Source organism: Malus sylvestris, chromosome 7, assembly GCF_916048215.2.
Source record: "Malus sylvestris chromosome 7, drMalSylv7.2, whole genome shotgun sequence".
Taxonomy (NCBI): Eukaryota; Viridiplantae; Streptophyta; class Magnoliopsida; order Rosales; family Rosaceae; genus Malus; species Malus sylvestris.
In genome coordinates this window covers 23,765,062-23,790,695 of record NC_062266.1, presented here as the reverse complement: position 1 = coordinate 23,790,695, position 25,634 = coordinate 23,765,062, and the positions used below count along the sequence as shown (strand labels likewise).

General features: G+C 37.5%; 3 protein-coding genes and 1 pseudogene across 4 annotated transcripts in view; 3 read left to right on the top strand and 1 right to left on the bottom strand.

Annotated features, from left to right (window-relative positions):
* The first annotated feature begins 1,481 nt into the window (after window positions 1-1,481).
* LOC126629853 (uncharacterized) lies at window positions 1,482-4,668 on the top strand. Its single transcript, XM_050299997.1, has 11 exons — window positions 1,482-1,849; window positions 1,961-2,041; window positions 2,177-2,272; window positions 2,387-2,470; window positions 2,583-2,652; window positions 2,832-2,914; window positions 3,173-3,252; window positions 3,534-3,632; window positions 3,746-3,854; window positions 4,168-4,257; window positions 4,393-4,668. Exons 1-11 carry the CDS (start codon window positions 1,625-1,627, stop codon window positions 4,429-4,431), a joined length of 1,056 nt encoding a protein of 351 aa, XP_050155954.1. The 5' UTR covers window positions 1,482-1,624; the 3' UTR covers window positions 4,432-4,668.
* On the bottom strand, window positions 4,542-5,729 carry LOC126629855 (uncharacterized). The gene has a single exon (XM_050299998.1). The coding sequence runs from the start codon at window positions 5,630-5,632 to the stop codon at window positions 4,658-4,660; it is 975 nt and encodes a 324-aa protein (XP_050155955.1). The 5' UTR covers window positions 5,633-5,729; the 3' UTR covers window positions 4,542-4,657.
* Window positions 5,730-12,945: 7,216 nt separating this feature from the next.
* Window positions 12,946-13,895, top strand: LOC126629857 (14-3-3-like protein; annotated as a pseudogene).
* A 2,542-nt stretch (window positions 13,896-16,437) lies between these two features.
* The window catches only part of LOC126629849 (uncharacterized calcium-binding protein At1g02270-like), a 21,020-nt gene continuing 11,823 nt past the window's right edge, over window positions 16,438-25,634 (top strand). The window contains exons 1-11 of one of the 2 annotated variants that reach the window (XM_050299989.1): window positions 16,447-16,618; window positions 16,747-16,941; window positions 17,124-17,228; window positions 17,387-17,492; window positions 18,062-18,282; window positions 18,392-18,468; window positions 18,642-18,750; window positions 18,867-18,992; window positions 19,242-19,352; window positions 19,428-19,535; window positions 19,663-20,225. In XM_050299989.1, coding sequence (XP_050155946.1) covers window positions 16,616-16,618; window positions 16,747-16,941; window positions 17,124-17,228; window positions 17,387-17,492; window positions 18,062-18,282; window positions 18,392-18,468; window positions 18,642-18,750; window positions 18,867-18,992; window positions 19,242-19,352; window positions 19,428-19,535; window positions 19,663-19,890 — 1,389 coding nt within the window. In that variant the 5' untranslated portion in view covers window positions 16,447-16,615 and the 3' untranslated portion in view covers window positions 19,891-20,225. Of the gene's footprint in view, window positions 16,619-16,746; window positions 16,942-17,123; window positions 17,229-17,386; window positions 17,493-18,061; window positions 18,283-18,391; window positions 18,469-18,641; window positions 18,751-18,866; window positions 18,993-19,241; window positions 19,353-19,427; window positions 19,536-19,662; window positions 20,226-25,634 lie in introns of those variants that run through there. The other variant, XM_050299990.1, reaches the window with a different exon arrangement.

Below are 25,634 nucleotides of genomic sequence, written 5' to 3'. Positions count from 1 at the left end.
AGAGAGAGAGAGAGCCGTATGCGTGTGAGATATGTGTGCGTGTGTTGTGTGCGTGTGTGATGGCATGTCTGTGTGTGTGTGTGCCTCTGTGGTTGAGTGACCCCATCTGACTCACCTCATGAATTTTTCAATCACTTTTTACAATTGCAGACAATGGACAACGAATAATAGCATCACTTTTCATTAATTACTACATATTTTCTATACTCACAATGTTTGTCAGATCGCTATATAATCAACTTGATAATGTTAAATCCATCATGCAATGCATTTCCTTCCAATTTTTTGTGATAAACTAATAGATAATTGACTATATAAACATCCTACAAAGTTTCAATAAAAATTTCCAAGTTTTTCTTACAATTTCCGTGGTTTCCATGTAATTTTTATCGATATCGATATTTTACCGATATTTCTATCGATATTTCCGTGTTTTCGGACTACCGATATTTCCGATATTACTTATATTTTCTTCCTTGGCTGGAACAACTCTTCAGTTTCCTGTTTCCGGTCCCCACCTACCCCCATCCCCCCTCTTACCCATCCCCAGCCCTGAGTTAAATCCCCTCACTTTCTTGGCTTAATATTCAGATTGGTTTTTTTTTAATCAAATTGGCCGAAGAGTCGAGAGCGTTGGTACATATCTCTGTCTTTTGTTTTTTTTTTTTTTTGGTTTAAATATCTCTGAAATTTTAAAATACCAAAATCTCTGAAATTTCAAACACCAAATTCTCTGAAATCAAACACCAAATTCTCTGAAATCTTCTAAATCTGTCAGGAAATACAAATGTCGTCGGCGTCGTAGCAGCAGTGGGAAACCGCCACTGTCGACGCGATGCATCTCATCGACATGAAGGAGACATTTTTTTGATTCGTCTCTTGAATCTTCTATCCTCTGCAGACGCCCTGGGGTTAGGATGATTTGCGATCAATTGCTTTGTGTATTGCAGGGACTGAGAACTCTACGCCCTAAGAATTTTTTAATTTTGATTATATTTTTTAAAAATTTGTTAACAGTTAAAAAATTAGCAGAGTTAAATTGGTGTTAATTGGTATAACACGTGTAAAAAAAAAAAGAGATATGAAGGAGACAGAACTTTCGGAACAGCAAACCCGTAGCCAGACAATTTTGACCTGAATTTGCCCCAAAAATGAGTTTTGCGTTAAAAACTCATATTTGCCCAATGATTGGAGCAAGTTAGGGTAAGTTTAGAACTTAAAATTTGAATTTTCGCCTAAGATTGGAGTAGGTTTTAATATAGAATATTGATAATATGGTTTGTTTAAAAATAAAAAAAATATAAAAGAAAAAAAGAAGAAAGAGTACCAGGTAAAAATTGATGACGAAAGTTAAATGAGCAAAAGCCTCAAACAAAACAAAAGTTAAATAAAATAGCTAATTACCGGTTTAAAAGTTTTTTTTTTTTGTTTTTTTTTTTGTTTCGAAGGTTTAAAAGTTAAAAGGTTAAAAACAGAAGAGCGAAATACGGTGCGGATAGGAGCACGCAGTAATTGGATAAACCCTAGCGGCTATCGTAGTGGCCGAACAAAAACCCTAGCGCGAAATTGAAGAAGGTGATCTGACATCTGAGCTACCAGCGGTATCGATTCGGCAACTGCGAAAATGGGAGGCGATAACAATAAAAGGAAGCGAAGCGAAAGCGAAGGAGGAGGAGGAGAAGAACCGCCGCCGGAGAAGAAGATGGAGATTCTGCCGTCGATGATAAAGAACAAGGAGAAGAGGTCGGCGGTGCACGCCAAGCTCAAGCAGCAGAAGAAGCTCGAGAAGCGCAAGAAGGCCAAAGCGCGCGACGCCGCCGAGAAGCGCGCTCTCGAACTCGGCGAGGAGGTAATTTTACGAATTTATGAATTCTGAATTGAGAAATTGGGATTTTTATTGTTAATTGATGTTTAATTTTGGATTAATTAGCTAATTGGTGTTGTTCATTGCACTCTGTAGCCGCCGGCGAAGAAGATTCCCAAGACGATTGAGAACACCAGGGAAGTCGATGAGACTATTTGTAAGCCTGACGACGAAGAGGTTCGTTTTTGCACCTTTCGATTGTGTTTTATTGGCTTACAATGTGGCAAATGTGAATGAGTTTTGTTTTTTATGCGTGGGAAATCGAATGATGGTTTGCTTGATTTCGGCTTTGTTTTATGTGTTCAATTGCAGCTGTTTGCTGGAAATGATGCCGATGAATTCAGTTCGATTTTAAAGCGCGAAATGAACCCAAAGATATTAATCACTACTTGCCGTTTCCATTCTTCTGTACGTATTTTTCCATTGTCCCTGCTTTTTACAGCATTCCGAATTTGATGTGGTTAGGGAATTCTTTGTTTTGGTTATTGTTGATTTACAGTTTTTTGTGTTTCGGGTCTGCAGAGGGGGCCTGAGTTTATAAAGGAACTACTTTCAGTGATCCCAAATGCAACCTACTACAAAAGAGGAACATATGACTTGAAAAAGGTGCTTTCTTTTAGAATCCCCCCCCCCCCCTCCTTCCCCCCTTCCATTTTTAATATGTTGATCATTAAATTCGAACAATTTATATATGTATGTTTTTTAACTTTGGTTGCAGATTGTGGAGTACGCAAATAAGAAGGACTTCACTTCTCTAATTGTTGTTCACACCAATCGCAGAGAACCAGGTTGGTTCTGTTTCTATTTGAAGGGTTCTCTAGAATTGTTGTGTTACTAGTGCTCCCTCTGGCTTTGTTTCTGATGACAAAAACTTTGAGATTGTTAGTAAAGTCTCTGAAGTGTTATCTTCCACTTCGTGTCCTTTTGTTAATATATCTAACTGTCAGCTATTGTTATAATCATGTAGATGCTCTCCTAATAATTGGCCTACCTTCCGGGCCTACTGCCCATTTTAAGCTCTCAAAGCTTGTTTTACGCAAGGATATCAAGGTAAGTCGCATTCTGTTTTTCACATCAAGACAACACTAGCCTTTGGTTCTAGTCTTGCTTTACACATACTGCACTGAAGGGTTTTTAACTTTCTTTTCTTAAAGTTGAGTGCAACGATAAATCCTACAATTTAGGCTTCTTAGATTTCTTGAACTGCCTATTAGATGGTTGATTTATGGAAAAGTTTTGTTTTTGTGTGTGTGCATGACTGCACGTGTATATTATTTTTCTTATTGTGTTTATTTGATATACCTGCAGAATCATGGAAATCCAACCAGTCATGAGCCCGAGCTTGTGCTGAACAACTTTACAACACGCCTTGGTCATCGAATTGGAAGGTTGTGTTCTTTACCTTGTTTAAATGTTCTCCAAACAAAATTATTTTATTTTTATTATTGTTTGAAAAGGAACAATGTTCTTCAAAATTATTTGTGATGTATTTTGTACTTTTGGATTTAGGCACACATCCTTGTACCTGGTACCAAAATGAGTGGACCCTAGTTTTTGTATTCTTCTGCCTGTACAATTTGCTTTAATAGCCTTTTGATATCTATACGAGTTTGATATGAATCAACCTCTCAGTTTCTAATGGTTTTCATTGTCAACCTGCTTTCTTCAGATTAATTCAGTCACTTTTCCCACAAGAACCAAATTTTCGTGGTCGGCGAGTTGTAACTTTTCACAACCAGCGAGATTTTATATTCTTCCGGCATCATCGGTGTGCTTCTTTGGCATTTTTAAGTTGTAGAAATATGAATTTTTTTTTACTTATTTTTTCCGTCTTGTAAAGCTTCCATTACTAATGAATACATTTCATTTCCATGTTTTCAGGTATATCTTTGAAGAAAAAGAGGCTAAACAGATCGAGTCCAAAGGTAAAAAGACCAAGGATGCAAATGGTGAGAGCGGACCTAAAGGGAAAGTAATTGCTCGCCTACAGGTCGGTGTCTCTCAGTTCAACTTTTCTTCTTTCATATTCTTTTTATACATTATGCTTTGTTTGGCTTAGGCCTTACTTCACTACTTGAAGTATGTTTCATGCTTTGTTGTGGTCCATTATTGTGGCCAGTGTGGTTCACAAAGAAATAAAAAAAAATTAGTGACGCATGGCCCTCCATACAAAGCAATCCATTAGGATAAAATTATGGGTTTTAATAAGGTCCCATCTTTACATACTCGGAAGCAATTGAATGCGTATCTTGTCAAGAACATTTGTAGTTAATCATAACACTGTTTCCATCTTAAACTCACAGGAGTGTGGCCCTCGTTTCACCCTTAAACTAATTAGTCTGCAGCATGGGACCTTCGATACTAAAGGCGGGGAATATGAGTGGGTTCACAAGGTACTCGATTTGACATTTACTAATCAATTCATTTTGTATATTGGCGTCATCTCTTTTTGTTCTTAATAAACTATTCCATCATGTTTCGTACTCACTGTTTGCTGCATTTTTTCTTCCTACCCATTTGTTTTATAGCCGGAAATGGACACAAGCAGAAGGAGATTTTTCTTGTGATTTGCTTTGGACATATTGCTCAAGTTTATCATTGATGGAACACAAGTGTTACAGTTGAAGAGTCGCTACTGCACGGCAAGAAGTACATCAGCCCGGACCATTGTTCTAGCTTTAAGACCAATTTTGTGATGTTCGATTCCGATGACTTGTGAATTCTGTATTGAATTTTGGAAAAAAGATTATCATGCTTTGTGCATGTTTCCTGAAAATATATGTTTACATCCCATCATTTTCGCATTTCTACTTTGCTTGCGTTGCAAACAACTGCTGTCCTACTTTTATACGCAGAATGTAGCCGTGTGATATGAATGCATGCTTCTCTAATTACATAAAGGCAAATCAAAACATAGATACCTCCGAAAGCAGCAACTCGCAACTCCAATCGCTCCGGCGGGGGGTTTGCGGTTAGATAAACACAATCTACAATTATCAAGATCCAGCTCGAACTCTCGAATATTGAACTAATCCATATGGACCTGCCGGTTTTCGCTCCTGCAACCCGGCATATAATCCTCGAACATAGGGTTCCCACGACCGAAAAAGTGGTCAGCGACCATCCCCGGTAGGATATCAACGTTCCTCCGACAATCAAAACCTCTTTACGACACACACATGATGCGCACTCGCCTGAAAAAGTCGATGACACTAGAGCGTCAAGACCAGTATAGTAGGGTAAGATGACTGAATCCAAGTACATGCTGGCGTGCAAAATTCCGGAGATTGTTGATGTCTCAAAAAACACGTACTTGAAGTCTGACTGGGCTCCATTGTCGAAGGTCAGCGCAGATATCAGAACGAGAATGAGGATTGCCGGGCCAGTGCATGAGAGAGGAAAGGCGGAGTTGATCCGGTGGCCGTAGGCTAAGGCCAAGATGATCAATGGAAGGGCAACCGGACCGGACGGGAGCAAATATCTTTTTGACTGAATACTTTTTTGGCCCTTTCCTGATACGTGCATTACCATAAAGACTAGGGTTGCCAAGTATGAAGCTGCTGCAAAGAACAGAAGCAGAAAATCCACAGCCTGCGAATAGTTTCCGGCATAAGAACTGGTACAGTAGTAGTGGTAAGGGCAGTTGATTGGATCCAACGTTTCTTCCACCTGCCATTTTGTGCATTTGAAGAATGTTGATCGGATTTCTTCCTCAGTCCATTCGGGTTGCCATGTTGCATACTCAGGACGCAAGAGGTTCCAATTCATTGTGTTGTTAACCTTTTGAACCGTGATTCTTCCTGCAGGTCATAAAACATGTTTTATATATATCGAGGACATGAAATGTTGGTGTTTGCTCTCTAAGAAATGAAACCTTTGGCTTATTTGTTAGTTCAAATGTTTCTGCAGAAGGTGAAATGGATTAAGAAAGATCAACCAACTATTCTTGTATTTCCTCATCCACAAATAACTATAGGGTTTATTTTAATTTCATGGGAACCACATTTTATTAAGAAAAAGGGATATATTTGCTATTAGTTTGACAACTTGTAAAGCTTTCTATTACGCCCTTTTGCTGGAGGAATTTGAACCCCAACTGCTTACTATTGTAAGTATGTTTTTGTGAACATTTTGAGGTGATTTGAATTAATGGACCGCCTTAATCCTAACATTTTCCCGCGCCTTCTTTGTGTTGAAGAATGTAAAATCTCACGTCAAAACCTTGACAAAATAGTATACAAATTATAAGTGTGTACTTCCACTACAATAATAATGCGTTTGGGCAGTTTGGTGAATCAAATACTGCGGTCTAATTATGAACCGTTTTGAGTAGCTGACAATTTTTTGAAAGATTCTTGTGGATGTTTCATTAACCCCATAATTTATGCGGAGTAGACTTTGTTCTGGTAAGAATTATTAATTGATGAGGTGTGGGGAGAAGATATTTTTCTATGTGCCGGGAACACGATTCTCCATTCCAATCCAATCATATGTATCAAACGAGCTCATAGACACTAAAACAAGTATTGGATACAAAGCTTGTGTTAAAATAAAATCCAAGCATTTTGTGATAAAACCTCACATCTACGTACGGGGTCCTTAAAGGCAAGTATGGGATTTAGAGGTATATTTTTTATTTAGAACTAGAGTCGAGTAAGAAGGAACTGTCATGAGAAGTGAATTGAGTTACAAGGTGAGGTGGGAGTGTGACTGGTTGAGGGAACTTGATTTCAAAGGAATGGCTATTTGAGTTTGGTAGATGATTGCTAGTTTGCAACTGATGGAATGGCGATGGATTTTTGAGCAAAAAGAAAAAGTATTAAGAGAGTATTATTTTTGTTCTTTAATTTTGTTCTAAGCAAAGAGGTTTTTAAAAACATAAAGGTGGAATTTGAACCCCAGCCGAGTCTATAAAATAAGATAGAGAAAAAGAGGGTGAGTAATGGTTAAGATGCTGACTAGGGATGGGCAACGGTTATGGCGGGCGGGTAATCGCGGTTATTTACCTATAACCGTTAAAGTTTTTACCCGCATAACCGTTTACCCGTTGGGTATTTACATAAACGGGTATACCCATAGCCATAACCGTTTATAAACGGTTTACCATACCCATAACCGCATACCCATTTACCCATAACCGCTTACCAGTTTACCCATTTTAAACCCGTTTACTCTTTTTTTTTTTCACCCGTCTACCTATTTTTTTAACAACTTGAAAATTAAAAAGAAATTTGTCATAATTTTCTTTTTCTAACAATTAAATACCGTTATAAATACATTTAACATGAATTTTTGTATTAACGGCAATATTATTTATGAATATATGTGATGTCTCCCAATTATTTGACAGTCAATCTATTACAAGAATCATGCATGGTTGTAGGTTAATTAATATTCTTGTATACATACATACATATATATATATATATATATATATATATATATATATATGTAAGTACGCATCAGTCTGCTAATAAGCTAATTTGATAAATATTTGGATTTTTATTTAGAAACATATGTTCATAGATCCAAGCCATTTAATTGATTTCTAAATTTTGGGTCAAATACTTATTGAAAACCCGAGGCCAATTAAATATATACTCACACACATATATATAGGTACACATCAGCCGACAATGACGTGTTTCTAAAAACTCAAAGTAATCATTATCTTGAATTGGCCAAAGCTCCAAAAGACTCCAAAACAAAACTGTCGAATACTCTAATGCTTTAGCACATTCAATCACATATATTAAACATTGGCCTGTTCTATTAACTATTTTTTTCTCTCAAGTGAGGCATATATATTATGGCCCTTTATAGCCAAATATGTTTCGGGATACTAAACTTAGCTAGAAACTAATTTTTTTTTTTAAGTTTTACATATATTAAAATAAATGGTTAAATGGGTACTCCACAGATAATACACATAATTGCCCATTTAAATTTCACGGGTAAACGGTTATACCCATAACTGTTTATTTATCTAAACGGTTACCCATAACCATAACCGTCAAATTTAAATAAGCAGATAACCACGGTTACCCATAACCAATGGGTATTTGCCCATCCCTAATGCTGACGAATGCGGCTTTGAAATAGTTGAAGAAGCTAAGGTATTATATGAGTGGTGAAATGTTGCAAATTTTGGATTATACTTATAGAATCTCGTTTTAAGTACCATTTGATCTTAATTCAACGATATAGGAAAAAATACAAAACATAAAAGTTACATGATCACCTACCGTAAATTAAGATCGAACGATGCTACAATAAGTGACCACAGTTTCTCAGACAATGGCCACTGGCCACAATAAATTATTGATGACATTTGAATTATTCTTTTTTATTCATTTTCTTTTTTTGTTGTTGGATTTTTGTTCTTTGTTAAAAGTAGACGTATTTCCTTATATTGGATTTTGTTTTTCAACACAATAAATAAGGTAATCCTTAGAGCACCTTTACCCCTATCAAATGGCCCAAGCGATTACTGTTAAGGCTATTGAGCAAGGTAATTAGGCCATCTCCAACCGAAGGCTGGCCAGAGGGCTCGTTTTAGCCCTCTGGCCCTCCAAGATTCTCCAAGATATTAATATTTTAATGAACAGTACAGGGTCATATTTGCCTCCGTCTCCAACCGAGGGCCAGAGGGCCAGAGGGCTCGTTTTAGCCCTATCACAAAAAACCGTCTCCAACCGAGGGCCATACATAATTTATTATTTAAAAACCACAACTAAAATGTTGTTTAAGTTTCATGTTGTATAATTTTTATGTTGGTTAATTTTATTTAATGTTGTTTCATATTGTTTAATGTTGTTTCATGTTACTTAATTTAATTTAATGTTGTATAATGGCTTAGGAAGTTATAGGAAAAAAAATAGAATTTAAAAAAAATATGAAACAAATTTTGTCAAATAGAAGTTATAGGAAAAAAAATGGAATTTAAAAAAAATATGAAACAAATTTTGTGAAATAGAAGTTATAGGAAAAAAATGGAATTTAAAAAACAATATGAAGTAAATTTTGTGAAATAGAAGTTATAGGAAAAAAAAATATGAAACAAATTTTGTGAAATAGAAGTTGTGAAATAGAAGTTATAGGAAAAAAAAATGGAATTTAAAAAAAACCAAATTTTGTGAAATAGAAGTTATAGGAAAAAATAGAAGTTATATGAAAAATGTTGTAAATAAAAAAGAATAATAATAATGTAAAAAAAAAAAAACAAATCAAATGCAATGGCTAGTAGCCGTTTCATTTGAATTTTTTTTAAAACAATCCTGTTGGTTATAACCGACAGGAATACACCATTATTTATTATATTAAATAATAGCATGTATTCCTGTCGGTTATAACCGACAGGAATAACAAAACATTAACAAAAAAAAGAGCCAGCCCGGGGCTGGCTGGCTGGCCGAAAGCAGCCAGCCCTCCAGCCCTCTCCGATCCCGTGGGGTCCTCCCAAATTCCAGAGCCCTCTGGCCTAGCCCTCGGTTGGAGACGGTTTTAGGGCTATTTTCGGCCCTCTGGCCCTCTGGACCCTTCGGTTGGAGATGGCCTTACTGTGTTTAGTGAACTGTAACTGTCCAAGTGCATCTTCATCCTTAAACTGAATAGCATGCTATTGGTTTAGAATAATTTTTTTATAAAATAATAAAAGATTATTGTATTCCTAAATTTCGGATAGGATTTTTTAACGATTTTCTTAGTTTTAATAACATACCAAATTGGATAAATACCGAATTACAACCCAAAGTGAACAGTAAATAATGGGCTCCGATTTTACAACAAATTCCCTACAAATCACCTAATGAATTTGTGGTGCTCGAGACCATCTCCACTTTGTCCCTCTTCTCTTGCACGCCTCATCCGCATTACGTCGTTTTTTCCGTTTTCCAAAAATATTTAGAATTCGAAGACATTCGTTCTATAGGCTTGTTCATAATTTCACAATCTTTCTCCCCTTCTTTCTTCTCTAAGCATCTCTCTTTTTAGCCTAAGTAGCTCTTTTGTCTCTTAGTAGCGATAGCTTTAGCCTCAATTCTGGCCACATACCATGCCAAACTCACTTCACCTTGCCGAGATTAAGTTCTTCCATATATTTTGTATAATCACAATCTCCTTTTTTTTCTTTACAGCCTTCTTACCTTGAGGCCTAAGCGAATGACAGGTTTGTTCCGGCACTTCTTCACTGGTCGATTCTGACACTTCAAATGTGTCACCTTCCTAAACAGGCGAGTCTTCTCCTGGCGTAGAGTGTGGAGGGGTGTCGTTCATGATAACTTTTGTACCGATTGACATACTTTTGTATTTGGGACAATCTTTGACAACATTCCTACATTCATAGTGGTTGAATGATTTATTCTTGCTAGGGATGGCAACGGTTCGGTTTGGGGAACGAAAATATATACCATCCCTATAACCACGAAAATTAACTACATCCATAATTGTGAATTAACCATCGAGGGTTATCCATAACCATACCCACCAAGTATCGGATTCTCATAGGTTAACGGTTATATCCATCTTCGTCAATACAAAACATATATTCGTTTAATTAACGCATTATAATTTAGTAGATATTAAACATTTGATATATAAAATGATTTAATGAATGGATCTTGTGGAGTATAAAAATTAAAAGATTGAATTTAAAATATTGATAATGTTGGCTGATCTTTAATATCTCTCATAAGCATCATTGTATTCTCATTGATTTTAATTCAAAACTTTTGAACTTTCCTACAAATTGCAACTCACACAATACAACTTTTGTATTGTCAAGATAACAGATTCGGTGAATAATGAACATGCACACACACATATATACAAAATTATACTACTATATTATATGTTATTCGGGTTGGATTCAGGTACTGATACGGATTGGGACCTCTATAACCATCCAAAACCATAACCAAATAGTATTCACGGTTTTTTCCCATATCCAAAATATACTCGAATTTTCATACCCAAATTTGTTCCATTTGAGTGGTTATCCATGGTTATCTGGTTTAACAGTTAGAATTGACATCCCTAGTTCTTGTTGGCCATATTGTACCAAGCTTGTGTTTGAAGTGCCTATAAAAAAGGGAGAAAATAAGTTGTATTCAAACTAATTAATGTCAATTTGGGGGTAATACAAATAAATAAATACAATATTGTCAACTAATCTAATGAATTTTTGCCACTTTGAAGATTATAACAAGCTTTAGCGAGGATGTTTCTTCAACTAGTGAACGATTGGTTGAGCATTTTCCACCAACTTTGAAGAGCTTGATTTGTTTTTCTAGCACCCAACTTCTCATAAAACAAGGTACAAACAATCTTCCAAAGTTCTCACAACTTCTGCTCATGCCCCATAATCAGATCATGAGTAGCTTGACCTCAACATTCACATAACGTAACATATTCAATGATTGACCAATTCAAACTTGCATCATTAGCCATTTTTTTGCAAACAAAAGCATATGAAAACTTTGAGATTAGTTGAAAGTATTTGAAAATATTGAATATGGTGTAAGGTGGAAGAGAATGTTTAGGTATTTACAGGTAAAAAGTGTAAACTTTTTTTTTAATATATATTTTTAATAATTTAATTAGTATGGACGGTTGGATTACAAAAGAATTGTAATCGAACAGCCTAGATTGTGACACGTATTATTAACAATTGAAAATTTTCAGATTTTTTTAGGCCAAAAAATCTAGACCATTGATCGAAACAGTCCAAAAGTTTACACGTCATCTAGACGTTGGGGTTGGATTTCAAACTTTTTTTACCATTGAAAATCCAATGTCCTAGAAATATAGCCGATGGAAATCCAACAGCTCAGGAAGAGCCACATCACTTCAAAATGGCTAATAAGTGCACCTACCCGGGGGCCCGAACCCTGATTTCTTGTTGAATGGCTGAGTGCACCTACCCGCAGGCTCCAACCTTGATTTTTTGGGGTGGAGGTGCTCTTAGAGCATCTCTAATGCAAAAAATTCTAAGATCAGAATACCAGACCACCTCATTCCTACGGAAGACACAGAAAAAATCTTCCCCTTACCCTATCTCCCTGCATTTTTAAAATAATTTTCTTATTGGAATTTTCACATGAAATTGATATTTGTGACTACAAACAAAGTATAAAGAAAGACCTTCGAGGGATTTTTAACTTATTGATGACAAGTTTTAACCAATGAATGACATTATTAGGAAAATTAGTAAACTATATAAAAGTATGATCATAACTCTTATAAAAAAGGGGTGTGCTATCCACACACCCTTTTTACTTCTCACACATCATTTGTTAATTTATATCCGTTAATTTTCTTCAATTCATTCAATCCGACGACCGAAAATTAAAAGGATGTGTGAGAAGTAAAAATAGGTGTGTGGATATTATACCCCATAAAAAAAAGAAGTATGATCATAACCAAGGTATAAAATATCGATGATATCGGAAATATCGGTAGTCCAAAAACACGGAAATATCGATGGAAATATCGGGATATTATCGATATCGATAAAAATAATATGGAAACCACGGAAATTGTAAGAAAAACTTGGAAATTTTTATTGAAACTTTGCACGATGTTTATTTAGTCAATTATCTATTAGTTTATCACAAAAAAATTGGAAGGAAATGCATTGCATGATGGATTTAACTGATTTAAGTTGATTATATAGCGAGCTAGCAAACATTGTGATTGTAGAAAATATGTAGTAATTAATGAAAGAAGTTTAAACACACCATAATCATTTATATATAATGAATTAGTACAATATTTTACACTTTATACGAAGGGAGGGGTTCGAATCCCTTTATGCGCAAGATTGAGACTTTTCAGCATTTTTCAAGTATTTTTGGGTTTCATCTCGCGTAATTAAGTGGATAAGTGTGAAAATATCGTCCTCTCACAAAAACGAATCGCCGATAATATCGATATTTATTATTACCACAAGGATTTATAAAAAAAAAAAAAAAAAAAAATTAAAATTTAACAAAAAAAAGGTGCTTTGCCAGCTGCTACTTCCACACCATCCAATTGGGGAACAAGGCCGGTACAAATCCAACGGCCCACATCTCCCCTCCTCCCAACGCAATTATCGCTCCACTACTCCCAAAAATAACACCCCCATTTCCCCTCGAACCTCAAACCTCTCTCCTCTCCTTCCCCTACCAAAAATCACACAATCCTTTTCAGATCTCCAGATCCAACCCCTCCATCGACCTCCGAACCCTAACAACAATGGCGGCAACCACCCCCTCCCCTCGCGAAGAGAATGTCTACATGGCCAAGTTGGCTGAGCAAGCCGGGCGTTACGAGGAGATGGTTGAGTTCGTCGAGAAGGTCTCCGCCTCCGCCTATAAAGAGGAGCTCACCGTCGAGGAGCGCAACCTCCTCTCCGTCGCCTACAAGAACGTCATCGGTGCCTGCCGTGCCTCCTGGCGCATCATCTCCTCCATCGAGCAAAAGGAGGAGAGTCGCGACAACGACGACCACATTGCCACGATCCGTGACTACCAATCCAAGATCGAGACCTAGCTCTCCAACATCTGCAACAACATTCTCAAGCTCCTCGACTCCAGGCTCATCCCCTCCGCCATCGGCGGCGATTCCAAGGTCTTTTATCTCAAGATGAAGGGCGATTACCACCGTTATCTTGCCAAGTTCAAGACCGGCGCCGAGCACAAGGAGGCCGCCGAGTTCATTTGTCGATAATATCGCGATATTTTGACGAAAACTCAGTGGATAAGTATTAAAATATCGGTAACTCAAAAAATCGATATTATCAGCGAAATATCGTCGATAATATCGGCATTTCAGACCTTGATCATAACTGTTAGGTACTCATGTTTAAGGTGCAATAAGTAGTAGTCCAGTACTTACGCATGCTTCGTCTTTCGGTACAAGATTTTTTTTGACAAATCATTATTTCTCTTTTTTCTTTCGGCCTCATAAAGTAGCCAGTCCGTGTGCAATCATATTTACAGTAAGTAAATATGATGAAAGTGATATATAGACGTTTTCTTGAAGACTTGAACGGTTTAACCTGACTTTATAGTTGAAAATATCGATTTACTCGAACTGCCCATTGAAATTTGAAATTATTGTTTTAAAGCAAAAATATTCCTCTAAAGAAGTAGTAAGCAAGGTTGCTTAAACTTTAAAAAACCGTTAGTCGGGAACTTGGAGGAGGTCTAGTACCTAGATGTCTAGAAGGATTTATGCGATTTTTTTTCAGTTTCAGCTAAATTTATTATATAACATAAATAAATGTCTACTTAAAACTTTAACAAATACATAATTGTATGGAATTCATAAATTGTAAAATAAAGTGACATATAGATATAAAGTATTAAACATATAAAACATGGGGAATAATGATATAATGAGTGTTCATCTAAGTATTCAACAAGTCACTTACAGTTTTTCGATAAAATAAAATATAAAATGAAAGTTATCTATTTTTTGTCTAAATAAAAGTTATGACCTAAGCAATATAGGTGCTTTTTTAGTTTTATAAACGCCTAGACGTTAATTGGATGACTGTTACCTTAAACACATCCATTGCAATTTTATTATATTGTTTTCGCAATACTATTTTCTCAGGAAATTGTTCCATATAATACTATTATCTTGTGGATAAATTAGTTTACAATAACATTATTGTAAATACAGAAATAATCAAACATACCACTAATTATTAGTTTTGACCCTATATTTCAAAATAATTTTTTTTTTGTAATGTAATGCACTTTGAGACACCTGGCTTAGGGTTGGGGAGTATATAGGAGGCAGATTGTCTGCACTTCTGTTTGGATGTCATTCCCATCTCTTTCTATTTGTGCGGTTACGATTAAGTCATGTCAACATTTTATATTCTTATTATTTTTTGTCTTATTATCTTTATAAAAAAAATTAATATAAAATATTGACGTGACTTAACTGATACCGCACAAATAGAAGGAGATGAGAATGACATCCAAGCAGGATAATAATCCAAGTGGTTTAACAAAACCCTAAAATATAAAACGTCCCCTCCCAAGAAAAATGAAAAATAAAAGAAAAATAAAAATAAAAGGGTTATCAATGATGATGGACCGACAAATGCACAGACGTCACCGACGCGGTGTCTTGTCATGTTTTTTGCGCGTTTAAGGTGCAACTAGTAGTAGTCCAGTACGTACACATGTTTCGGCTTTCGGTACAAGATTTTTGTGACAAATCATTATTTCTCTTTTTTCTTTCGGCCCCGTGTTTGGGTTCATTTCATGTGACATAGTACTATTTTGGGTTTATTTAATAAATTCTTACCCATCAAGGTTGAAAGAAAGTTGAAATTAAATTGCGTGACTAATGGTAGATTCAGGAAATTTTATTTTAAGGGTAAGCTATACCACTTTACTTGACTTCTTATTTTTGTTTTTAAGGTATTAATGTCTTGCTTTTATGATAATCATGTTTAAAGTGAGCATAAAAAAAAACAATTGACAGGGTGAGCCATATTGATACACAGGTCGTAACGTGGATAAATTAGGGCCTAACGTGGATTCGCTGATGTGTCAAAGAGCAGCGCTAGGGCTTTTTTTTGTTTTTGTTTTTTACCAAAAGATACACAGGGCGTAATGTGGATAAATTAGGGCCTAACATGGATTTGCTGATGTGTCAAAGAGCAGTGCTAGGGTTGTTTTTTTTTTTTTTTTGTTTTTACCAAAAGGATACCTGGTAGCTTCGTAATGGCAGTTTACCCTTTCGGGATTCGAGAAGACTCATATGGGCATTTCAACCTCCTCTTGATCATCATCGTGCGATTCACTAGCGATAGGAATCGAACTTAGGACGTGCCGTGTGAAATACAGGCCTGTAATTCGTCACCAACTACTGGACTACTCAGTGGTAGTTGCAGCGCTAGGTTTCAAGCCACAAAATTCGGAGGCTAATTTTGGTCTGTGATGCAAGTGAAACATATAATGTATAGGTGGTTGAACTCAAATTGCACTTAATGATTAACCCTAATGCTCAAATCATTACAAGATGACATAAACTAAAGAAAATTAATTTCCTCACACTCCTTAAAAAATCTAACAGAAAAATACAATTATTCGTACATAAAAAAGAATATGAATGTGCAAAAATCATTTTCTAAGTGGAATTGCTATTGAATTTGGTTTACACCGTCACAGTTGCATCTAAAATTGTAAGAATCTGTGCCACTTTATGCTAGTTGGAGTAGGAGTAGGACACACGCTTGCAAATTGCAATTGCCAAATGGTTGATTTGATTATTTAAAGTGAGAAGATTGAGGAAGACATTTATAATAATTTTAACCGTTGAATTAAAATTCAACGGTCCAGGTTAATGGATCAGAAGGATCTTCTTCAATTCCTTCATATTTTAAGATTGCAATTACAGCACAAGGTCTAGCTGGACAGCCTCAATATTCTTGGTTAAGATAGAAGCAGAACCTTCGGTATGGTCCCCACCACACAAGCTTCCAATTCCTTTCACTTCTATCTTCCAACGCGGACGACAAAATTAAAGTTCCAACCTTTATTTTTCATGCCCGCATTTTGCTATAAGTAACGCAGTTCATCAAAAAATCCAACCACATTGCTCTTCAATCTCCACAACTTCTAATAACTTGAAAGTTATTGCAAAATTGGAAGCAAACCCATCACTCGTTTCATCTTGTTAATCAGAACTACTCGAAATTTAGCAACTTTTGTATCAGAAACAGTTACAGTGGCAAGGATTTTTAGCATGGTATCTCTCTCTTCTTTCTCTTTCTAGATTCCTTCTGTTTTTCTTCCATGGATTTGGTTTCTGAGAAAATGGGTACTCAGGAAATCGTTTATTGGATAATGGGTACTGAAAATTTTGAGACTTTGCAGGGTTTAGGGGCGGGTTCTAATGTGGCAAAGATTAATCGCAGAGAAAGTGAGAGTCTTTCAAGGAGCTACAGCGGCGGCTGCATTTCGTTGCCGTCGATAGCAGAGCCAAAGCCAGAGACTTTGGCAGGGCCTTGCTTAGTCTCGTGCACGACTTTCAATATTTTGGCTCCAATCTACAAAAGACTCGATCAACAGGTCCTATTCTATCCCATTTGCGTTTGTCTGTGATTTGATAATTATTTCGTTTTTAGAGTCACTTTGTTTGATAACTATTTCGTTTTTAGAGCCGTTTGTACTCTCAAAACGAAGTGGTTATCAAACGGACTTAGTTTATCTGAGTTTGTTTTCTCAGTTTCTTTGTGGTGTGTGTGAAACAGAATCAAAGCCTTAGAGAGAGCGACTACGGGGCGTTTTGGGTGGCCAGGAACCAGAGGATTTTGGATTGGTTGCTCTGTGAATCATCTGCCATTATTTGTCTGCAGGTGATATTTGATTACCCTTTTGCTTTTTTGGACCTCAAACGAAATACCCCTTGTTGTATATGAGAACAAATTGCACTTGTATGAGGTTTTAAGGGTCATGGTCCTTTCCAACTATATGTGCTTATGTGCTGACACTAACCCATTTTTTGCAATATTAGGAGTTCTGGGTTGGAAATGAAGAATTTGTGAATATGTACCTGGACAGGCTTGGTGAAGCAGGCTATACTACCTTTAAGCTCGCCCGAACTAACAACCGGGGAGATGGTATATTGCTATCTTGAATCTATTCCCCTTAATATCGATTTTAATACATTAGACTTATCTGGATTCGAGTTTAGTTAAATCTCATTATTGCATTGCACATTAGACTTATCTGGCATCATTCGAGTTTAGTTAAATCTCATTATTGCATTGCTTCATGGGAAAAATGTGCGGTTTTTTAAACTCACATTCATATGTTAATTCCAAGTTCACAACTGCAATATAAGTCAGATGCTGAACAACTTGAAAGTTCTGAGAAAAGAATGTACATTATTCTGCACACATGGGTTCATGTTTCATGCATTGGAGTGCTTTGTCACAACACTTTGCAGTTGAATTGGCCTTTCTTTTTTATCTTTTCCCAGTACAATTTAGCAGTCTAAGTTATTGTAGAGTTCTTCCACTAGTTCTTCATATATCGGCTAGCGTTTCCAAAGAGGTTGTGTCTTAGAATGGTCCTCAAGTTTGATATCAACTCATTTCTTGTTTTGCGAGTGTTGTCATGATTAAAATGAGCCTTTTAAGTCTATTCCATGCTCTATGGCTTGACTTATTGTATTTTCTCTATACAGGTTTGCTGACTGCTGTGAGGAGGGACTGTTTTAGTGTTCGAAACTACCGAGAGTTGCATTTTAATGATTTTGGAGACCGTGTTGCTCAGCTATTACATGTTCAGTTAGCTACCCCATTTTCACAAAACCAGAGAGGAAACGTTCAACAAGAAATGCTAATTGTGAATACTCATTTGTTGTTTCCTCATGATTCCAGTCTCTCTATAGTACGATTGCATCAGGTATTCAGAGTTTCCAAACAAGTTATCAACTTTGGCAAATAATTGTCAACTTATTTGAACAAGCTCCACTAGCAATCACTCTAACCCATTTCTGGAAATTTTTTAATAGGTTTACAAAATTTTGCAATTTGTGGAGTCATATCAGAATGAAAAGATGCTAAACCCGATGCCTATCGTACTCTGTGGGTGAGTCTCCTGCCTTTTGAAGGTGCTAGCTATCCTAACTGGTAAATCCTTTTGAAGGCCGCCTTCACAAACAATGGAATTTTAATAAATGGTAGGCTTTCTCTGGTTGTATTCTTTTGTGTAGGATGGTAGTTCTTATATTTGTATTTCTTTTTTTGTTATTCTCGATGCAGTGACTGGAATGGAAGTAAGCAAGGCCATGTGTACAAATTCCTTAGATCACAGGGTTTTGAATCAACATATGATACTGCTCATCAATATACCGATGCGGATGCTCACAAGGTTGGTGTTTTCTGGATTTCAATTCTGAAATCAGTGATTTACTGGCTGCCACAGGGCCCATCTATACAATGCTCATCATCTTTATTAACGGAATATTTGTATTTTCTATCCTATAGTGGGTTAGCCACCGCAATCATAGGGGAAACATCTGCGGTGTTGACTTCATTTGGCTTTGTAATCCCAATAAGTCACGAAAACCACTCAAGACTAGTTGGTGCGAAGCTGTTTTTGGAATATTACGGGTAAGCAATTTGGTTTACGTATTCTATATTATTGTCATTAATACTCATCCGTTCAATTTTTCTCTACCTACTATCTGATACCTTGCCACAGAGGGCAAGAATCGTAGTTCATCAGATATATTGTGCACAGAAAGCTTTGTTCAAAACTTTTGAAAAGATGCTTGGATCCTTTATATTATAGGGCATGCAAGCTCTAGACAGTTTCTACATGCAATCCTATAACTTCCTTTTTCCTTTTGGGGTTTTCAGCGCCAGCTTCGAAAAGCTTCGATGGCTGAAAATGATGCATTTGCCTTTCTGAAGGGTGATAGTCATGGTGATTTTATTACGTCCTCAGCTTTCTGTGAAGCACTACAACAGGTTGGTTCTATTAGCTATTAAGCTGTATAAAGTTCAAATGGAAAGATCAGACTTGCTCATATAGGTATATTGCAGGTTAATTTAATTGGTCATCCTGCGGGACTAGGTTTCCAGGAGACAAGGGATCTCTGGATCCAGGCAGACGCCGATGCAAATGGTGTTCTTGATTACGAAGAATTTAAGGTACATTACATCCATAATAATTTCGTTTATTTTCCTTTTGAAATTACATTAGCATTGCCGTCATGTAATAGTCCTTCCAAAGTACTACAAGATTAAAATCACGTGTCTAAAACCCTTGGCATTGCAGAATAGAATTTGGAGTTCAACAGCGTCAGAGGATAAGGAAAGTCTCAACGGTAGTAGAGAGGAGTCCAAACGAGGCATGCAGGACTCCCTGGGATTCAATGTGAAGAATGCAGTTCTATATCCCCGTGAGGTGGAGAAGGGAATATGGCCCGAAGATTATACTCTCTCCGATCACGCTCGACTCTCGGTTGTACTTTCACCAGAAAGGATGTGGTGTTGTAAGTCATAAACCTCACTTAACGACGCACACGGAAAGGATTTGTAGAATCTGTAGGAAATGTGTATAGCCAACAGAGGAAAGGTCCCTTCTGTGGTACTACTTGTGTTTGAGAAAAAGAAAGAACAGAGCAATATAGGGTTGGAAAGTATTTTCTGGTTGATATTCTTCATTCTTTTAACTGTTTCTCACTAGCCTTGGCCAAATTATTTTTTATCTTTTGAGGAAGGAGGGGGGAGGATCATGTGTGTGGGTCTCCAGTTGCTGTAATGTGGAATGCTTTTTACCTAAAACGACTGGATTTTCAAGATCCTACTTGATGATATATGATCAGTTATTGATTTGTATGGATTCGTCTCACTTCTTGTTGCTTTGCAATTGCAAGCCCTGTCAAGTGGGCTCACAATCATTCCAAATTGAGAAGATAAAAACAGAATCTAAATTTGAGAAGATACATGGTTGGTACACATAAAAAAGAATCTAAAATTGAGAAGATAAGCATGCTAAATTAGTAATTAGGGATGATTTCTACACATCCGTTTTTATCTCGTCCTTTTGTTTTTTGTGAACAAACTAGACGAGAATTAAGGACTGAGCGCTAAGCTTGACAACATTTATATTTCTTCATATATTTCTTTTCTCGTCGATGGCCAACACATGGTTCGAAGTTGACGTCTGGACGTACCTGTCATGAAGCTCCATGCTAGAAAATTGTCAAGCCTGCCAACTGGCTTGAGCGGTCAGAAAGTGCTTTAAGTTCTATGCACCTCTCTTCTTGTTGGTAGACGGGGCTACATGCAGTTGTTGAAGGCAGTTGTCTTTCTTTCTCGTGGTGGCACTCTATTATCTAAATTCCTTTTGCTGGCTTGGAGGCCCTATGTCTTGATTTTCTCATCCTTTGGTGGGCTTTTCAAGTCTCAAATGTTAAGCCTAAAACAACTTATATATTATTTTAGGGGTGTGATATCCACACACCCCATTTTACTTCTCACACATATTTTTAATTTTCAGCCGTCGGATTGGATAAATTAAAGAAGATCAAAGGACAGAAATTATCAAGAGGGGTATGAGAAATAAAATGAGGTGTGGATAGCACACCTCTTATTTTAATGCGTCTAAAAGAATCATGCGTAAACAATTGTCTGCTCATTTAGCGATTCTATTGGAACAAAATTTTGATCATGGGGTTTATCAAACAATATTTACCTGGTTGTAAGTTGTAGCATTGGAATGAGAGATGAAGTCACAAAGTAATCATGAGCTACGGCCCCATTAGCTACAAGTTCTATGCTTTTATAGATTGGTTCTGCCAGTCGATGGAACATTGCTCAAAGAAGTACTTGATCAACAAGAAACTGAGGTAGTCATAATCTCTACCCAAGAAGTGGAAACATTTGCTCCAAGTTCAAACAAGTACTTGATCAACAAGAAAACCTTTATTACAAGGGACATGGGATGAGAGGAAACGGTGGACTCACACAATCAAATCAAAGGGTAGCCTCGTCAATCGTTGTTATTTTTATTAACGAGTGATTCATCTTATGTCTTTTGATGAGACAAAATCTATTTCAAGTGTTTCTCTAATAGTATAATGATATGTTATATTCATTTTGTATTTTAAACACACATTAACAAATCTCTCGTTTACTACCGTCCTAAAACAACTTCTTGAGACTCGCAATTTGTTTTGGAATCTATAAACTAAATCAAGCTAAACTATTAGAAAGATTATTGCAAGTAAGAGTAACCATGCTTAAGTGAATTAAGTAATTAGTGAGATAAATATATTGAGACGAATCTCATGTTACAACCAAAGAATTTCCAACAACTTATACCTTAAGAAATACTCTCTAAAGTTATGTATCTAGTATTTCTTAAGCAAACACAAAATTTTCATAAATAAATATGAGAAGTGACTGTGAACACGGAAAATTCCTGAAACGAAAGAGACAAGAACAACGCGCACAAACAAATATTTGTATTTGATGATTTTGGGTTACAATCTCTCTCAAATTTGATCCTCTGATTCGATCTCCGTAAGGTGTTGATTTGTGGATATTTTGTTGATCCAAGGGGCGTCGAGGCTTGATCTTGGATGAACAGTTGGAAGTTTCTTCAAAGGGCCGTGGGCTTAATCTTTGAAGTTGGATTTGAGCGGATCTTCAAGGAGCCGTTGGGGCTTGATCTTGAGGATGAATGTTTCTTCAAGGGCCGTTTGAGGCTTGATCTTGAATAACGGTGATGAGCGGATCTTCAAGGGTGTTTGGGTTTGATCTTTGAAGAACAGTGATGAACGGATCTTCAAGGGCTTTTGGGCTTGATCTTGAAGAACGGTTGGATGTGTGGATTTGTCGACGTTTGTTGATCCAAAGGGCCGTTGGGGCTTGATATTGGATGAACGGATGATGAACGATGGTGCTTTCTTCAAGGGCCGTCGGGGCTTGATCTTGAAAGAGCGATGAACGAAGAACGAAGAAGGCTTTCTTGATTCTTCGGGAACCTGGATGCTTGAGAGCTTCGGAGTTTCAGAGCTTCAGAGCTTCAATGTGTAATCTGAATTGGTCCCCCTTATGAATGAATTAGCCTTCTATTTATAGAAATTTCCAATGCCTAATTTTGAATATAATATCCCAGATGAAATAAGTCGTTTCTGCCAGGTGTTGACACGTGTCCTATTTGATGACTTTTCCAACTCATTTCAATTTTCATTGAGTCACATGCTACGTGTAAAATTTATGTAATACATGAGCGTTGACACTTTGATTTATCGGTCAACATTTATTTACCGAAATTTCGATGTCTACAAATGCCCCCACTTCAAGGCGCGTCGTATACATGTGCTTGTCACGTGTAGGAGATGCGTTTTGAAGTCCCTTACTGTAGATGTCGATTCAAGGGCCGTTGAGGCTTGATCTTGAATTGTTGTTTGAAATTTCTTCAAGGGCCGTCGAGGCTTGATTTTGAAGGTTGAAATTGAACCACAAGGAACTTCATGTGGTAGATGATCTTTGGCTTTGGTAGTGGGTGAATCGGCACATATTTTGTTGCGCTTTGTTGACTTTCCACAACTTTGATCTTGAACTGGGTTGAAGGATTTTCTAGATTCCTCCAATTGTTGATTTTCCACAGCTTATTCTTGAACTAGGTTTTGATTCAAGGGTGGTAGACACTTAATCTTGAATCGGACTTGTGATTTCTTCCAGGGCCGTCGAGGCTTGATTTTGAATTTGGCTGGAAGCTTCTTCAAGGGCCGTTGAGGCTTGATTCTTGAAGGCTGACTCGAACACACGGCAAGCAGGCACGAGGTGAAGGTGACGACTTGTTGCTTTGTTCAATCTTTCTAATTCACACCTGAGTAGTTTGGTCAACGGTATGATCTTTGAGATTGATGGGCTCCTCTTCCAATTGGTGACTTGGTCTTTAAGGATTTGATTCAAGGGTGGTGAATCGGCACGTGCAGCCCACAACGCCTAGTAAGTCGACCCAAGAATTTGAGGGTCAAAACAAGTTCACCGTCTCAGGCAGATGCGGCATCTTCTCGAGTTCTTCATCTCAGACTCTTTCTGCTGAGTTGACTGTGCATGCTGCATTCTTCTCTGCTTGTTTCTTCAGGCAGATGTGGCAGCTTCTCGAGTTCCTCAGTTTGGACTCCTTCTGCTGAGTTGACTGTGCAGACCGCATTCTTCTCTGCTTGTTCCTTCTGCACCTTGTCTCCACATGCTGCAAGGTATCATTTTCACTTGCCTTATCTGTTCTTCAGGCAGATGTGGTAGCTTCTTTGGAAGTACAACAGCAGTGGGAAACGAGTACTCGAGAGCAGTGCTAGGTAGGCAATCAGGGAAGGGTTTCAAGCAGTCGGTTCCTTACCCGAGTTTGAGTGGAAGTTCCGGCATATTGTTTTCTTTATCCTTGTCTTTGTAGGTAAGAACAAGGACAAAGGAAATGACAGGGAGAACACATGATATGAGATACTCTTGCTTTCTACCCTGGTGATATGAGATAATTTTGCTTTGGAGTCATTGGCTTGCAGAGGTACCCCAAGGAATAAGGAACACTGAATGACTCGAGAGGCTTCGTTGAGAAAGCATCTTTGGAGATGAAGAAAGACTCTGTATGTCTCCCTTGTTATGGAAGGCGAAGGTAGACAATTATAGGAAGTTCTTTGATACCTGTAGAGGTACTATTCTTTCACTCGTGTCGGCAACCAATGCGTGATTGATCTATATGGCTTCACGTGCTTCCTTCTTTATCAGAAATCTTCGACAAATTGTCCGTAATTTCCGCCAAGCTGAGTGTGCATGTGACAGGTGTTGACGCGGCTGAAAAAGACTGGCGCCTCTTCGATAACTGGGATCGGCGCTTCGACAAATTATCCGTGATTTCCGCAAAGCTGAGTTTGCGTGTGATGGGTGTTGACGTGGCTGAAAAAGACTGGCGCCTCTTCGATATCTGGGATCGGCGCTTCGACAAATTGCCCGTGATTTTCGCAAAGCTGAGTTTGCGTGTGACGGGTGCCGACGCGTCTGGAAAAGCAAGATGCTTCTCCGATTTCTGAGCTTGCCTCTTCGATTTTTGAATGGCCTCTTCGAATTCTGAGCTCGCCTCTTCGATCTCTGAAATCCCGTCGAGTGCTGATTTTTTATAGAGGCATGCAGTTCGTTTCAAAGCACACTTGAATTTTCGCTTGTGAAAACTCCCCTCTTGTACTTCTAAGAGCTTGATTTGTCCGATCTCTTCTTTCTTTAACACCTTTGAAAATGTCTGGCCCCTCCGATCGTCGTTTTGACTTGAATCTTGGTGAAGAGGCAGTCCCTTCTTCTCCAGATAACATATGGCGCCCATCCTTCATATCTCCCACTGGTCCTCTTACCGTTGGGGATTCAGTGGTGAAGAATGATATGACCGCTGCGGTGGTGGCCCGGAACCTTGTCACTCCCAGAGATAACAGACTACTTTCCAAACGGTCTGATGAGTTGGCTGTTAAGGATTCTCTGGCTCTCAGTGTGCAGTGTGCAGGTTCTGTGTCTAATATGGCCCAACGCCTATTTGCTCGAACCCGTCAAGTTGAATCATTGGCGGCTGAAGTGATGAGTCTCAAACAGGAGATTAGAGGGCTCAAGCAGGAGAATAAACAGTTGCATAAGCTCGCACATAGCTATGCGACAAACATGAAGAGGAAGATTGACCAGATGCAGGAATCTGATGGTCAGATTTTACTTGATCATCAGAGGTTTGTGGGTTTGTTCCAACAACATTTGCCTTCGTCTTCTGGGGCTGTACCGCGTAGTGAAGTTCCAAATGATCAACCTCCGGCTCCTCTTCTTCCCGGAGTTCCACCGAGTGATAAGGCGCCATCTGATCAATGAAGGCCCCTTATGTTTGCTGCTTGCACATTTGTATTTTTTTTTTTTTTTTTTTGTAGAATGCAATTTTATGTAATTTTTCCAGAGAAATAAATAAAAATAGATTTTATTTCTCTCAATGCATTTGTTTTGTTTTTGTTTTTTTTTATATTTTTTTATATATTTTTTATGTATATATACATATATTATATATATATTTTCACGTGGACTGATCCACCATTCCCTCTCTTTTTTTCTTTTTTTTTTTTTTTGTTTGGTGCCAGATGCACCATTCCCTCTATTTTTTCACATGGTGTGATCCACCATTCCCTCTTTTTTTTTCACGTGGTGCCAGATGCACCATTCCTCTTTATATATATATTTTTTTATTTCTCTTCTTTCTTTCTCATGGTG